Source organism: Lissotriton vulgaris, chromosome 7 (assembly GCF_964263255.1).
Source record: "Lissotriton vulgaris chromosome 7, aLisVul1.2, whole genome shotgun sequence".
NCBI classification, from domain to species: domain Eukaryota; kingdom Metazoa; phylum Chordata; class Amphibia; order Caudata; family Salamandridae; genus Lissotriton; species Lissotriton vulgaris.
Genome location: NC_141695.1, coordinates 1032239381 through 1032256465, shown reverse-complemented (window position 1 = coordinate 1032256465; position 17085 = coordinate 1032239381). Strand labels below are relative to the sequence as shown.

At 48.2% G+C, this 17085-nt stretch overlaps 1 protein-coding gene across 1 annotated transcript in view; it reads right to left on the bottom strand.

The window, feature by feature from the left end:
- The window catches only part of EIF4EBP3 (eukaryotic translation initiation factor 4E binding protein 3), a 94749-nt gene that overhangs the window by 21376 nt on the left and 56288 nt on the right, over positions 1 to 17085 (bottom strand). Inside the window, exon 2 of the mRNA XM_086931462.1 lies at positions 5781 to 5954. Within this exon, the coding sequence (XP_086787588.1) occupies positions 5781 to 5954 (174 nt within the window). The remainder of the gene's footprint in view (positions 1 to 5780; positions 5955 to 17085) is intronic.

Genomic DNA, 17085 nt, shown 5'->3' with positions numbered 1-17085 from the left:
TAGCAGGCAGAACGCTACAGGAGGTGCCTTTCCTGAGACGGGCCCATCGGCCCCCTAACCTTTACGCCTCCTTTGTGACGCGGGTCCCGCTTCGGGTGTGGGACTCGGTGGCTACTAGGCATGAACTCACTACCTTTCCCTCACCCTTCACGCCGCTGATCGGCAATCCGGACTTTGGCCCGGGTATGGAGCCTGGCGCCTACGATCATTGGCGCACGGCCCGTTGCTGCACCCTGTTTCATCTATATGGCCCAGAGGGTGTCGTCCCCTTCCAGGACCTACGTCGGGATTATGGCCTCCCCGAGACGGAGCGTATGCGGTATATGCAGGCGCGCCACTGGGCGCTACAGCCTCAAGTGCGGGCGACGGCAGACCGGGAGATCACGGGGTACGAGCGCTGGCTAGTCACTCGCATGTCGGACGCTAAGCTTATCTCCGACTTGTATAAGATGCTGCAGCCCCCCCCCCCCTTTCATATCCACAACCCGGGTAGGGAGCGCTGGGAGCGGGAGCTTGGTCGAATGCTGAGCCATACTGAATGGGACCACATCTCCTACCGGGCGCGCCACTCTGCCTATCACACAGGGCTCACGGAGACCTTTACCAAAATTTCCACCTATTGGTACCGAACTCCTGAGAAATTACATGAGATGGATAGATCTATACCGGGGACGTGCTGGCGTAACTGTGGTCAGAATGGCACGCTTACTCATATCTTGTGGGACTGCCCCCTTTTGGCTTCTTACTGGGAGGAGGTCCTCAATGAGGTTGACAAATGTTTTGGGATAGAGCTGCCCCGATTCCCTGCTTACGTCCTATTGGGATTGCCGAATGGATTGATGTACCCTCTCAGATCTAAAAGGGGTAGACAGATAGCGATAGCTTTGGGGTCAGCTGTACAAAACATACTCATACACTGGCGATCCACCACGCTCCCCACTGTCGTCGGTTGGCTGCACAGACTGTGGCATGTCCTTGGCATGGAGAAGCTGTCCTTAGTGGTGGCAGGGGACGTAGATGCTTTTGAGGAGCTGTGGGCGCCTTTCCATACTCTGTTGTGCTCTGAATTCAAAGAAATCACCTGCCCTAGGTATCTCAGACTGTTGCGGCTGACACCGCCGCCGGACCCGCCTGTTTGATTGGTCTAGGACGGCATTTGGTAGCGGGGGCACACGATAGGTTGCTACGATGGGAGAGCGAGTGGTTGACGGCACAGTACAGGGGGTGGGGACGGGGTGTGGGAGTTGGGGGGTAGTTGGCTGGGTGGGACATGGGGCAGGATTGTTTTCCCCACCCTTTTTTCTTTTTCCCTTTCCTCCCCTCCCCCCCTTTTTTTTTGTCTTCGCCCACGGGTGCGCGAGCTGTGTTTCCAAGCATGATGGTGCCCACTGTGGCGAAAGAATTGCTCTGATGTATCTAATGTACCGTACGCACTGATTATGAAGGCACCTGTGGTTTTCTTTTTCATGTATTTTGTTGTTTCCTTCCTTACCCTGCTTCAATAAAATACTTTAAACTTAAAATTATGAATTACACCATATTAATTTGTAGACCTGCATTCTAAGGCACTTGAAACGTGATGCTTTAAGCATGTTCACCACTGCTTTGCCTGACTAAATTAAGGTGGTGCTGCAGTTGTGTGGACATTCATAGTGGTATGTCTCTCTCCGAGTCAGTCCTCACCTTTTAAAAGACATCACATTGTATTCTTTTTTTTCTGTTAACATTGTAACTAGGGGCTCATATAACACTCAGTAAAGTGCAGTTGGGTAGAATCCATGATTAGCTGGTGGTATCATACATAGCAGTGGTACACCTTACAGCTACACCTTTTGTTGGTATGTGAAACGTCTTGTGCAATGTTTTCACCACTATCCTGTGTGCATGGTGGCAGCACTCTTTTCACAGGTACTTGTCACTACATCTTATATCAAATGTTTAAAGGTGGGGTGTTTGGCAAGTAACCTGCTAAAAAATAGGGACCTGTTAGAAAAGGGGACCGATTTACCCATTTTGTGTTTGTCTGTAAATGTGATAGCAATTACTGGCCAAGATTCTTAGTTGCCAGCTATTTTACCGATCATTGAAAGAATTAAACACTGTCAAAACATCAAATATGATTTTAGTATTACCAGCTATGCTACGATGTACAAAATAATTCGATCAGAGCTAAAACATGCTTCTAAACCCTGCGTATTTAGTCCCAGTACCTAAAACTAGAGGACACAAAAGGAAGAAACAATCTAAACATCAGAACTCAAGCAGAATAATCTTAACCCTGTCTTTCTAGCTCCAAAGTTACATTATGGTGGCCGCTTCAGAAAGAAATAAAAATGTCTCATTCTCTCTAATTTTTCTTTCTCTGAATGGCATTTTAGTTTGTGGTTGTCCAGATGTTTATCATGGTTTATAGGTTTACACTGATAAACGCTGTTTCCGTTTTGGTGGCACTTTATCAGTTATTGTAGATTTAAACATAAAACAGGATAGCCTATTGATAAGCTGCATGTTTTTTTGTGTGACGGCACCAGCGGCCACATATATTGGACAGATGAACAAATGAGTAGTCCCTGCTTTAGAATCAAAGATTACAGGACCATTATAAGCACTCACAGATTTATCAGTGACACTCAAAGCTAGCGTATGGGCTACCTCTCCCTTAGTATCTTTAATTTCCATAACAGCAAGTGGTGTTCAGCTGAACTGTACACTTGCACCAGTGTAACAAACTGCTATGTCTAAGGTCCACAGATTTAAGTTTGGGCAGTAACAAAAAATTAAAGAATCCAAACCTCGATTTCCCTGTTGTTGGAGGAAACCTGATTCTCATGTCAGAAACGCTCCGTCTGACTCTCAGCCACTGGTGAGAATGACATATAAGAAGATGCCCAACTTATGGAAGCGCCTTCAGTGCCATCATCACTGGCGTTTTCCAGCCAAGGGCGGCCATGACAAACAGGAAAAATGGCAAAATGTGCTCCATGTGCTTGGTACCAACTACATACGGGCTAGACACAAGAAGAGAATCAAAAGAACTCAACACTCTCAAGAACCAGGAACCAAGCGACTCCATGGGTGTGCGAGCCTGATCTGAATTACCAAAAACATAACAAATGTCATGAGTGACTTCCCACTTTCAAACAAGGGGGCAGTGGAGCGTTGTGGTGAGGAACGGAAACTACAGTAGTTTGGTTGCAACTCAAGGAATGAAAGCATGATAAAGAATAGTAAAGGGCTGGTGGCAAAAGCTTAACAAAATATGTAGGGCTTCTGAAAGAGAAGCTCCTACATGACAGACCAGGCAGGAACACAGATATCTATGGGCAAATCTAGAACACAAAGTGTATCTGTTGCGGAAGAGTAATAGCAACTTGTTTTGCGCTTAAAGAGTGATGCTGAGGGAACATAAGGCATCTAGGAGAGACGAGTGGATGGACAGAGGAGTGGGCAGCATAGGAGATACTTCACTTATGAGTGGATGCCGCTAAAAAGAGAATTGTGCACCGCATGGAAAACATGGACTGGTGGGTAATAGGTGAAGTATTTTGGTAACATGCTGCTTGTCGAAAATAACCCTGTATAACAACCCCCATCTTCAACTTTGATAATGTTTGCCCAACTCCTTTGATTTATTAAACCTACATTTTGCCATTAGTACACTTGCATCATCTTAAAGGTTATCATTCAAATGTTCCTTCTAGTGCACTTTTCATCAGTAAAATGTGTCCATCGTAACGCGCACAGTAAAATTTGGGATGCTTATCTAATGTATAATTTCTTTTCACCAGTGCCTAGAAATGGCTTGTTTTTTATGTTCAAGGACCATTAATTGATATCCCACAACACGGGTCCAGCAATCTACCAATGCTTCCACTCGATTCTGTTTCTTTTTTTTCTTACTATCTTTTACCTCTAGACGTCTAGAAGTAGAATTTCAGGTTACTGTCTTAAATCCTTAATAGTTGGTCTTGGCGCTATTTTAATATCTGATGGCCTAATGTCTACAAGGCCACAGATGAGTCCGTCAGGATTAAAGAAGTAAGGCAGCAAAGAAACATGTAAATTAGATTTATTCAAAAGTATCTTTTCAGGTCTTTTTTTTTCTCCAGAGTTTTATATAGCACGAACTTGACTCAAAGTTATCGGGTATCGGAGCGCTTTACACGAGCACCAGTTGCGTTACATGGGGACACAATAATTTTTTTGGGTCACAGGAATATTAAGTGATTTGTCCAGAATCACAGGATGTTGTGAGCCCTTGCCGAGACTCGAACCCGGATCCCCAGATTTGAGGTTAACCACCCTTGCCGTCAGGCCAACTCCTCTTACGCACTATTGCTTGCGTCGATCTATTGTGTCTAATAAAATTAAAAACTCTAGAAAGGGGCTCTTAGCCCTCCCATTAATTACCACTGGTTGGCTTCATTGTCATTCTCTTTTCTTCCTTTTTATTGGTCAGCACCTGTTGGCTATACTTGGATTTCACTTTGTCTGAGAGTGTTTGTTCTCTTCAGTGCTCCTTGAGCTAAGATTGGGGTATTTTAATTTTTTTTGCTTTTGCTTGCCAGACAATTGAAACCATTACAACAGAAACTCACGCTTCCGGGTATTTCCAAGAGTGGAACCCAAACAACTAGCAATAACTAAACTTTGTACACAAAAAACATACATTTCAGCCACTTGTCGCTTTATTTGATGATGAAGTTGTAAACACAAACCCTTTATTTAAAACTGTTACCATAAAGTATGTGTTTTTCTGAATGAGTGTTTTCCTCTGTCACATTTACTTATTTGTTTGTTTCCTCTATTATAATTTAGAGGATGATTTATTCATCATCAAATATGCAGCGATTGCAAAAGGTTTGTCTCATTTTTACCTCTACCCAACAATGAACCCTAAAAACCTACAAGTTAACCTCAACTCCCTGTACCTTTATCCAATCCTGAGCCCTCGTCACCCTCACCTCCCTTTACCTCTGCTCGCCCCTGAGCCCTCAAGTTACCTTAATTTCCCTTTACCTCTACCCACTCCTGAGCTCTTATCACCCTTGCCTTCCTTTACCTCGACCCAACCCATCTCCTCAAGTCATCCTCACCTTCTGTAACCTCTACCCACCCCTGAACCGTCAAGACAACCTGGCATATCCCTTTACCTCGGTCCACAAAGTAAGTCTCAAGCCAGCCTCGCCGCTCTTTACCTCTACCAACCACGGACCCTCAAGTCACTTGTCCCCCCCTTTATCTCTACCCACGAGTCCTCAAGTCACCCTGACCGGCCTTTACCACTACCCACCCCTAATCCCTCAAGTTACCCTCACTTTCTCTTATCTCTACCCACCTAGCCCTCAAGCCACCCTCACCGCTCATTACCAATCAAAGTTGTGGAGATGGCAGGGGCTGAGGCTAGTGTCAGAAATGGAAATGCCTGGGATCTCCTCACTGCATATGGATGTGCTCTGAGTGGTTATTTCTTGGGACTTATAAAGCACCAGCAGGATCAATGGAGTATGGTAACCACAATGTGGACCTGATGGATTTAGCAAACACTAATTCCTATCATGTGGCTCCTGTGCTACGGGCCGTGTAAGCCGATCGCAGCCTTTGCAGCTGGAAATAGATGAGGCTAGCTTGAAAGGGCAAAGTGCTGAATCTACTCTCCAGGAGATGACGTGCTTTGTAGAGATACCTCTCAATATGCTCCACCCACCAAAAAGGACAACAGAGTAATTCTCTATAAAGACACAAGGGACAAAAAAATGTAATCCCATTAATATACTAACCTGGAATTTCAGCCTCAGTTTCATCCTGTTCTTTAAGATCTTCCAGCTTACCGGGCGAGGAGTGCTGTGCTGCAGTTACTCCTGGGATGTGCGGAAGGTAACAAGGCGGAGTTCTGGCAATAGGAGAATTTCTACAGTCCAAGAGAAACTTGCGGTCATAAATAATTCTAGTACCTGAAAAAAAAAAGAAATATAATCAATTAAATTCACTGCTCTCTCTTCAGTGTCATGTTGGTGCATGCCATGTGCATTAGTTTCATGACACTATCACTGTTTCATGCATAGCTCTCACCCAACTCCCAATATTGTGAATGCCGGGTTCTATATCTGGTAACGTACTGCTATAACGTAGCAACATTGGTTAACAACATCAAGTGAAGGGACAAATAACAGACACACAGAACAGGATTTACGATGTAGGGGATAAGGCGGGGAAGATGCTGGCCTGGCTGGATAAGAGGGGGGGGGGGGCTCCAGAGGTATTCAACAGGTGAGGGATAGCCTGGGAGTGGTTCACACAAGTCCTGAACAGATAGTGGAGGCACTGGCAGTACACTTCGAACAGGTTTACACCCCAGAAAGGGAAATATCAGCTGACATGGCTAGGGCGGCTCTAGAGCAAATAGGGACTCCGACGCTACAGCCGGAGGCATCAGCTGAGTTAGAGGCAGATATAACTACAGAAGAGATACACATGGCCATACGAGCATTGAAACCTGGCAAAGCGATCGGACCAAATGGCATCCCCATAGAATGGTACCAGTCAGCACCGGAGAGGTTGAGTGAACACCTACTAACTATGTATGAGGAATGCTTGGAAAAGGGCGAACTTCCACTGGATCAAAGAATAGCTACGATAGTAGCAATCCCCAAACCTGGGAAACCGCAAGAGGAATGCTTCTCGTACCGCCCCATATCCTTGCTTAATGCAGAAGTTAAAATCCTGGCCAAACTCCTTGCTACCCGACTTGTTTCACATTTGCCCGAACTCATACATCCAGATCAATCCGGATTTATGCCTCACAGAAACATGGCGCTGGACCTACGCCGAGTACACGGGGTGCTGGCGAGGGCGGAATCGATCCCTGAGCAAGCGGTCATACTAGCCCTGGACGCCAAAATGGCTTTCGACCTTGTGGAATGGAACTATCTGTTTGAGGTCCTTGCTTGTTTGGGTTTCGGCTCTTAAACTATAGCATGGGTCAGGCTACTGTACACCAACCCGGTTGCCCACGTGGTGGCAAATGGTCACATTTCACGAACATTCCCTTTGGGAAGGGGCACCCACCAAGGTTGCCCCCTCTCGCCCTTACTCTTTGCTGTCACCTTAGAACCATTGGCAACTTTGATAAGAAAGACGCCACTGCTTAAAGGAATACACTGGACGGAGGGCTGGGAGGACCAGCTCTCCCTTTATGCGGATGATATGCTGGTGTACTTAGCAGACCCAGACCGTGGGGTGCCGGCACTACTGACTCTCTGCGATGCCCATGGCAAGATCTCGGGGTAAACTGGAACAAGTCGGAGATGTATGTTCTGAAGGGCCCGGTCCCGGCATTGAGCGCAGAATGCCCATTAAGGGCAGCTGGCTCCTCCTTTAAGTATTTGGGAATCCATGTCACAATGGACCCGACAGAATTCATGCAGAAAAATCTGGCGCCACCCATGGAGCGACTTAAGCAGGATGTCAAGTTCTGGGCGGGACTGCCTCTGACGATGCTGGGCAAGGCAGCACTTTATAAAATGATGTCCCTACCCCGATTTTTGTATATACTCGAGAACACACCTTACCCGGTGGCACCGGGATACTGCAGGAAAGTGGCGGCATTGGTATCCAGTCTTTTATGGGGTAACCGCCCGGCGCGCATCGCACAGGCCAAAATGCATAGGGGATGGTTCGACGGGGGAATTGCACTTCCGAATCTAAAATTATATTACTGGGCAGCACAACTGAAACCCATTCATCAGTGGATCCATGTTCCACAAAATGACCCGGCTTTCCAGGCAGACAGGGCGCAACTCGGCACAAATAGTCTACAAGCCCCACTTTACGACCAGCGATGAGTGCGCAAATTAGTAGGACCCACGAGACTCACCGCAGCGCTGTGGCACACAGCACTGGCGGGGATGTATGACGTTAAAACGCAAACTTTTACAACGCATACCATTAGCATGCAATTTTTACAACGCAATGCCTTTACAACGCATAGTGCTTTGGGTGCTGGATAGTGAATAGTTTAATTTACTATTCCAACTCCATTCCCCGTGGACACACTCGGAAGGTTATTGGATAGTAAATTAACCTATTCACTACCCTTTCCCTATGTCAGATCGCCCCAAAGCGCTATGCGTTGTAATGGCATGCGTTGTAAAAGATGCGTGGTAATGGTATTGCGTGCTAAAAGATTTGTTGTAACAGTTGTATACCCACTGGCGGCATTAGGCTGGAAAGGGAAAATAACCAAGCTTACTTCCCTATGGGACTCTCGAGCCCTGGGAAACCTGAGGCACAGTAAGGGCTTCTCCCATTGGGACACTATAGGAATATCCACGGTGGGAGACTTATGGGAAAAAGGAGAGGTAATACCATTTGACCGATTGAGGGAACTATATGACCTGGGAACACGGGAGTCTTACCGTTACGTTCAGATCTCGGCAAGATTGAGGCTCGTACAACTTAAAGTCTTACACAGAGTATATTACACAAGGACAACACTGCATCGCATACACAGAGCACAACATCCTTATTGCCTTCGTGGTTGTGGGGAGGAGGGTACGTTCTTCCACACAATATGGGATTGCCCACGTATCCAGGAATATTGGAGGCAAATAATGCGTACTATATCACAGACCTTGGGGACCTCTCTGACCCCCGAGCCACGAAAATGCCTACTAAATGTATGGGGGCCCAACGATCTGTCTAGGCATGGCCAGCTCTGGGTTACTTTGGGCATGATAATAGCCAAACGAGACATTGCACAGCGCTGGGGGGGGGGGTCGGGGCGGAGCTGCCAACGAAAACACAATGGTGCATGAATATGGACAGGGTAATGGTAACAGAAAGGGTGGTATATTTAAGCCGGGCATGCCCAGGGAAATTGAACAAAATCTGGACCCCATGGAATGTATACAGAGGAGAAATCTGTGAGCCTCTGTTGGAGGACGACCCACCAACATCAGACGAGGAGGGGGAGGAAGACTGAGGTACTTTAGGGTGGTAACAAGGGGAAGGGTGCCCATGGACACGGGGAGGAACCTAGGACCTAGAGAACAAGGATTTGAGGGACGTCAAGGATGTGGACCCTGCAGAGCCACATACATGAACCCCCACTCCTTTCCAACGATACATTTAGTGCACGGATCAGTGGAAATAAGCGTAGGAAACATAGTGGGAACGCTTCTAGATTCACCGAATGCAAGACTGATTAATCATTGATGACCGCAATGTGACTTCTTTCTGTTTCTTTTTTTATTGTTTTTGTAAAAAACAGAAAAACAAACCTATATAGATCAGCAAACTATTGCGAATTATGTACCTTTTAATTTGTTTCGTAATGACTAATTCCAGAACAATGCAGCCTATTTGCAGCCTCAACCTGTAGATGTGTAACTACCAAATAAGATTGCGGCCAGCCCCATGGGTTGTAGGCCAAAAGCTGTGTAACACTAAGGTACAATAAAGGTTTAAAAAAAAAAAAAAAACATTGGTTAACAAAATCTATTACCCACTTTAGCTAAAATAATAAAAATAATTCTAGGCTACCCTAGCGAGGCTTTCACAGAGGTTGTCGGTGCAGTACTGGCAGAGCAGAAGGCACATTAGGGAGGGGGGGGGGAGACAGAGAGTGGAGGGGTGGTTTCAGGCCATGTTTTGCTTTAGGGAGGAGACGCCAGGTTATGTATGGCTCCCCATTCCACCTCTGTCCCTGCATACTACTTGAAAGCAGGGGTACTTGATTTGGGTGGCCCACACATACCATAACATTATAGATGGTTGTCAGTGAATAATGGAGAAGTTTATGACCTCAGGGTTCTGTGCGACATCAGGACAACTCAATATTCACACTTTTTGACTAACTGTCACTAACTGTCACTCAGAAATCCCTCAACGAAAACCATCCCTGTTATTTACAGTTACCCATCTATAATTCTGTATATTAAACATACATATAAATGATAACTCGTACAACTCCCTAACTATAGAAACTCACAAAAGATACGTCCCCTTCAATAACACGGGTCATGTGTAAAGAGAAGGCAGCTGGATAGAAAGTGATCCTTTTTTAGGATCCCTACTGTGATTCTGAAATTGGGTAACAGTGATGTTCTTCACGGAGGGGTTCTGAGTGACATGAAATAGACAACGAGAGTGAAGCTACGTCACAGCCGTGAATTATCACCTTTAGAATGTGACACGCTACTGGCTGTGGGTGAGAGTCGTACATAATATCACTGCTATGTACTCCTGCTCAGCATATAGCACTTGCTACTATTGCAATGACTGAAGATAAATTTACTATCTGACTCTAGTTCCAATGTCAACACCTATAAAACTCCTATTTATTGATTAATGACATGATGCATCAGGAGGATGAAAGAGGCACCCAAGCCAACCATCTTGGGGGACAATAAACAGTATCATTAATTATTTTTTGTATCGCTCCAACTAGAATTATGTATATCTTACTGGGAAGGAAGAATATAGATCTGGTAGGTGGGTAAATATTTGAATTGCATAATTTATATTAAAAATCAATAGTATACCACTTGTGATAAAATACATTCGTAAAAGTCCACAGTTAAAATTAATGTGTGCAACTTTAAAATTTAACATCAATGAGATACATTGTTTCTGCTAGTTCTTTAGAAGCTGCACCAATAAATTAATTGTACGTTGGTTCTTGAGAAGCATCCCCAATCGACCCTCCAATAAGAAAATACGGTTGAAAAACATTCAACAGTTACAATTCATTGGTGCAATTCTAAAATCTGACATGAATGAGATACATTATTTCTGTTGGTTCTTGATAAGTGGAACCAGCAGCGAAACTAAGGTGGTTGTACACCCTATTAATTCATTAGTACTTCAAGGGTAACAGTATGCTGTGGCTCCTTTGATTGTTCTAATGCTTGCAAGACAAGTTTCAGATACTTGTTTAAACCATGTGCAAAAGGACACAGGGAAATGATATGGTCTATAGTTTCGGGGAATGAGTTACAAAAATAACAACGTCTGTTTAAACTCTTCCAGTCGTTTTAACGGTCTCTCTAATCCATTCTGAGCCTTCGAGATTTGGACAAGATTTTCAGCGTGTATTAGATGTGAAATGTTCCTGTTACCAAATTTAGGTAAGTTGCTGTCCTCCTTAAGAAGTGAGGTTAAATCAGCAATGCAAACAGCAAACAGTATTGGTGCCAGGGTACATACCTGTTTGAGGCAATTATTGATTGACCACTGATAATAGGATGAGTGGCGGAAATGGACAGATGCATGGTAGCTGAAAAGGAGGTTTACAATCTAGAGGCTGTCCTAAAATGTGGGACAAAAAATGGGGCACCTGGAATGCCTATCGAAGGGAACTGTGCATCTCATCAACAGTGGAACTGGAAATGTCACAAAGGAGGGCCACTGAACTGTAATGTCTGATTGCAATATTGTGCACGATATTGTTTACTTTCAATTCTGTAAAGGAATGTATATTGCTGTGAGTATGCAAGTGACGAATGTTAAATTAATAATATATATATTTTTTTAAATGCGGTAAAAATGCTTGCATTCAGCCGCGACAAACAGAGTAATCTATTTCTAAGACATGTTATTTGTCGAGCCAGTACAAGACCAGCACCCTCCACCCTACAGGTTCGGAGGGGCAGGAGGAAATATTGTAAACCATTTCCTATGATTTGGTATTACAAACTAAATACATGTTCCAACGAGCGTTTCAGCAAATTAAAATAAAATGTGGCCTTAAAGTATTTTTATTTAAATAAAAATCTTTTGATTTCAGGTTTTGTTAGGTGTATTACTTATGACCAGTTGGGTTTCCATTTAAAACCCTGTAGGCTCTTACTTTGGTCTTTCTGTATCCATATACCATTTTCCTAACAATAAAAAAAACTCACCTCTTCAAACTTAAACTCCTCTCCCGCTAACCTGAAACCTCCTGGAGACGCTCCGATTATATCACTAGCATCCAAGAGAAAACACACCTCAGAGATGATGTGTGAAGTTTCAGTAAGGGACATAGAAGCCATGTCAGCTTGTTTGTGAATATTTAAAGGAAGCAAACACGCTTCTCAGTAAATGCATAGAAACCAGAGACGAATACATAGAATGAACTTAAAGTACAAGTTACTTACCTTCGGTAACGAGGCATCTGGCAGAGACGATTCTAGCCGCAGATTCCTTAACGTAGAATTATCCCCAGGCGTGAGACTGGACCCGGAAAACTTTCTTACCCAGTATCCCTGCGCGCAGGGGGTGGGGCGACACCACTTGACTCCGCCCCGACGTCCTCGGCGGGCGTGACGTCAGCGAGGTCACTAAGTCCCACCCCCGCCCGCTGACGTCCGTTTGCTTAGGAGAACTTTTCCGCGCATCAACGCGGAACCATCATAACAAAACTGAAGAGAGAAAGGGAACAGTGTGTGAAAAAACCAGAGACAAAAAAGAGAGAAACAAAAGGTGAGAAACACCACCAGGTGGCACCAAGGCACCAGAAGACGACCACAGCAGGCCAGAGCAGGAAAGGAGCAGAGCACCACACTGAGGCACAACTTGTGCAAGTCTAGGCGAAAAAAAACAGGTGGTTGTAATCACCAGAAGGCCAGAGCAGCGTAGTAATAGCAAGAAACGCGCAAAGCACCACTCCATGGAAGCACCTTGCCAGCCAAGGCGAGAGCCATCCTGGAGGCACAAGCATGTGAAAGCGCCGTAACAGAAAGAAAGAGAGAGAGAGGCTGCCCCCCCTCCCCCCCCCCCCCAACCACAAGGGGAAGGGCCACAAGCCAGGAACAGAGGAGCAACAGTAATCCATCCCCAGACCACACTGCCAAGGATGGCCATACCTCCTGAAAGGAGGAGGAGGTCTGCAGACTACAGTGCCATCTGAAAAGAACAGGAGGAAAGGACAAGTAAAAGACCCCCAATGAGAAGACCAGGTGTGGGTCAGAAACTTTAACAACAGAGGGAAAGAGCAAAGGTAGGCCCTCACGCTGGAGAGAAACCAGCTGGAGGGATGCCTGACCGAAAGAAAATGAAAAGGACACCAACAGAAGACAAGGCACCCAGAGGGAGGTGACTGCAGAAAACCAAGCAGAATATCCTCGCAGAACGGGGAGGAAGGGTGGGTCGTGAAGGAATCTACAGCTAGAATCATCTCTACCAGATACATTGTTACCGAAGGTAAGTAACTTTTACATCTGATAGAAACTACTAGCCGCAGATTCCTTAACATAGAATAGATACCCTAGCCATACCCAAAAGGGAGCAGGGCCTGCGAGGGGACCCCACCATGAGAGACAGAGGGCCCCAGTAGGGGACACGCCACAGGGACAATAAGGGAAGGGCCAGGATATCCTAAGCCCCACCAAGGGAGAACTGCCCAACACCCCGTAGGGGCAGATAGCGCCAGAAAGCCTCAAGGAACAGAAGGACCACCTCAACCCCTAGGGAGGAGAGGTAGAACCGGAGGCAGGGCCCACTTGAAGAAAATCCGAACACACCCCAGCCTCAAGCATCGGACAAGACAGGGACGGCTGCACCGCTAAAAGTGCAGACGGAAGGCACCATGGTGTAGAACAACAACAGGCCTGCACTGGCATGCACAGCCAGCAGCAGACAACACCACGGAACGGTGCACCCAGGACAAGCCAGATGCCAGCCGAAGGTAGAGGCCAGGAAAGGCCAAGAAGGGCCAGGACACGCCCCAATGGAAGGACCAACACGCATGGACCCACAAATTAAGTGGAACTAGGCAGCGCTACAACGCAAGAACGCAGACAGCAGGCCAGCGACAGAGCGATCCAGGAGAAGGACAGACCGGGGCGTAGCGCAAGCCACTCCAAAACAAACAGCAAGAGAATCGCACCTGCAACATACCGTGACGCCACGGAGAGCAGAGGCCCAAAGGACGGCCACACCTCCCCAGCACATGATAGAGCTATATAAGAGCTACCATTGCGCCACATAGGGCATGTAACTTCACAAGAACATGGGAACCCTCTTAGGAAAACGTTTCTGCAGCAGAGGATAAACAGAAAGATCTGTGGAGGAACCACAGACGGTTTGCCAATCAGCCAACAAGAATACAAAGAAGGCCTAATCTCAGGCCCAACACGGCTTACCACAGCCAAAACTACAAATCAAAAAAGGGCCGGACCAGCAGCCAACAGGACCAAAGTCCAAACAAAAGGATCTGAAGGCACATCAACCATAAAGAACACACAACCAGGGCTACCCGCTACAAGGCCCCAGGAAACAACGTAAGAATACCTCTCAAAACCCAGACCGACTTACAGGTCACTGAGGGGGGAGGAGGAGGAGGACGGCGACGAAGCCCCGCAAGAAACCTCTAAATGGCAGAGTCCGCAGGGGCTTGTAACAAAAGAGTGCCATCAAAGGAAAGGTCCACCAGCTGTTCCCTTACGTTCTCCGGGAACACACTATCCCATAGCCAGGCATGTAGACGAAGGGCCACAGAAGAAGCCATGGCACGACCAAGCACCTGCGAAATGTCCAGAGCGGAGCGAAGAATAAATGCCGCCAGCTCCCGGCTATCCAACACATGGTGCTGCAGATCAACACAGGCACCCTTCTGAGAAACGGCAGACATAAGGGACTCTGCCGGATCCCACAAGCAAGAAGTGGCCCTAGCCAATACACAAAGAGTGTTAAGGGCCCGCAAAGCCGCACTGGTGGAGGTGAAGATATTGCGCCCCCAGGAATATACCCAGCGGGCCTCCCGTGACGTGGGAAGACAACACCGATGGCAAGGAGGGAAAGGTAGTCTGTAAAAGAAGGCCCCTGGTAGAGGGGTGGAGGGAAAGACAGACAGGATCATGCGTCGCAGAACGGTAGCGGTGCAGAAGTTGTTGGGGCACAGGGTCCCCCGGCCCCCAAAAGAGAAGTGTGGAGCGAAGCTTCGAAGAGAAGAAGCAGCTCCCAACCACCAGAACCCTGATGGAGGACCTCCAGAAGATGATCCGTGGGGAAATGGGCAGCTCGATCGCCCATGTGCAAGATACCCGCAGCCGTGGAAACAGCTCGAGTGAAGGCAGCAACCGCCTCCGTAGGTCCCCGTGGTGGTGAAAGCAGTTCCTCTGTGGGCGATGGCTACAAGCTAAGGCGGCCGTCCACCAGTCCAACGGGAGGAAGGAAAGGCCAAGTCCGGAAAGGGGGGCTGAGGAATGGGGAAACGGAGGTGCCTCCGGCGAAGACTGTGGCCAGGGCGACAGCGTACAGCCGCCCTTAGAAGACGCCGGGGAAAAAGCCACAACGCGGCGACCCTTCTCCGGAGAAGATGAAACCAACAACCGCCGAACTTCTGGAGAAGAGGGGGCGTCCGAAGACGAATCAACGACCCAACGCCGGCCGGGCGCCATAAAGTCCGTGGCTGGTGACCGGTCAACGTCGACCGGCATCGAAGGAGACGCCAGAACGAACTCCGCCACAACCTGCGGCGCAGGAGACTGAGGCTGGGTCGGAGCCGGGGCGGCTAAGGAACGGCGCTGAAAAGGCGTCGACTCGACCTCTGACGAGTCCCGACCCCTAAACGGCCCCCGCAGCATCGCCAGGGCCAGGGCCAGCAGCCGCCGGCACCTAAGCGACGTCACCTCGGACAAGGCCGCCACCTGCCCAGCGGACCGAGGGGGACTCGAGGACACGCCCCGGCAAACTCCCGCAACACCACAGGGACCCCCGCGGGGTCTGAAGGAGGGTACCCATAAGGGCCGCACCCCTCCGAACCTGTTGGTGCTGGAGTCGCCGCAGACGTCCCTGCACGCGGCAAGGGATCCCAGGAGGAGAAGGAGAAGCCAGTGAGGCCTGCAAGGCCGCCACATAGGCCTCCATCTGGGCTCTAGTCGCCCCGCACCGGTAATTGGCGGATAGGGTAGACACACGAGGCCGCACCACCCGCGGAGAACCCATGCCCCCAACATGCCGGGGACCGGCCTTTGGGGACAAACTGCGACACTTACCAACAGGTGAGCGACGCTCTTGCGGCCTGGGAGAAGGATGATGTCGGAGACGAAGGTTCTTAAAGCCGTCCGCAGGGGACGGACGCGGTGACGATGCTGATCTGGACATGCGTGCCGAATGAGTTTCATCCGGCGCTCCCGCCGGGACTTTGGTTTCATTTGCTGACACGCCTCACAGTCTGTGGAGTCGTGGTGCTCTCCCAAACACCACATGCAGATGGGGTGAGGATCCGTCGCCGATCTGGAGCGCGCTAAACGAGCACGTCTTGAAGCCCGAAGGCATTCGCACCCTGTTTACAAGAAAAACGCTCAAAAGCGGAAAAAAGAGGCCTGAAACAGTCCAGGAACACTATCTGGTCCGCGAAAAAGAGAAAAACTGACGTCAGCGCGCCGGGGTGGGGCTTATGTGATCTCGAGGACCTCACGCGAGGTCGTCGGAGCAGAGTTGCATGGTGCCACCCCACCCCCGACATGCAGGGATGCAGGGTAAGAAAGTTTTACGGGTCCAGTCTCACGCCTGGGGATAATTCTACGTTAAGGAATCTGCAGATACACAATACAATAAAACAGATGCAATATACATTTTGCATTGCATGAATACAGGTGGTTATCCAAAATTATGGTATTCTCTGAGCAGGAGGCATGCTTAGTGCTGGTTAGGTCTCGTAGCGAAAACACAGCGCGTCAGCGATGTGTCTCGCTAGAGATCTATTGTTGCCGACTGTGCTTCCCAGGAGACAGTGCCGGCCGCGCGCATCGCCTTGGAGGCAATTTGAAACTGGAACGCGCGCTGTGGCCAGGCGCTGTCTCCTGGGAAGCTCAAGCACCACACACGCATGCGCATACACACAGACACACACACAAGCGCCCATGCACGCACGCACATACATACATACAGAGACACCCCCCCCTCACACATACACACTCGCGCGCACACACACACAAGTGCACCGAGGCCCCCCCTCCCCCGCCGTCATCGTCGCACACATACATACACACACACACGAGCATACACACACACACAAGTGCACCAAGCCCCCCCCAGCCTTTTGGAACTTACCTGGCCAATGTCGGAGACTCTGCTCTCAGCACGCGGCGCCCAACC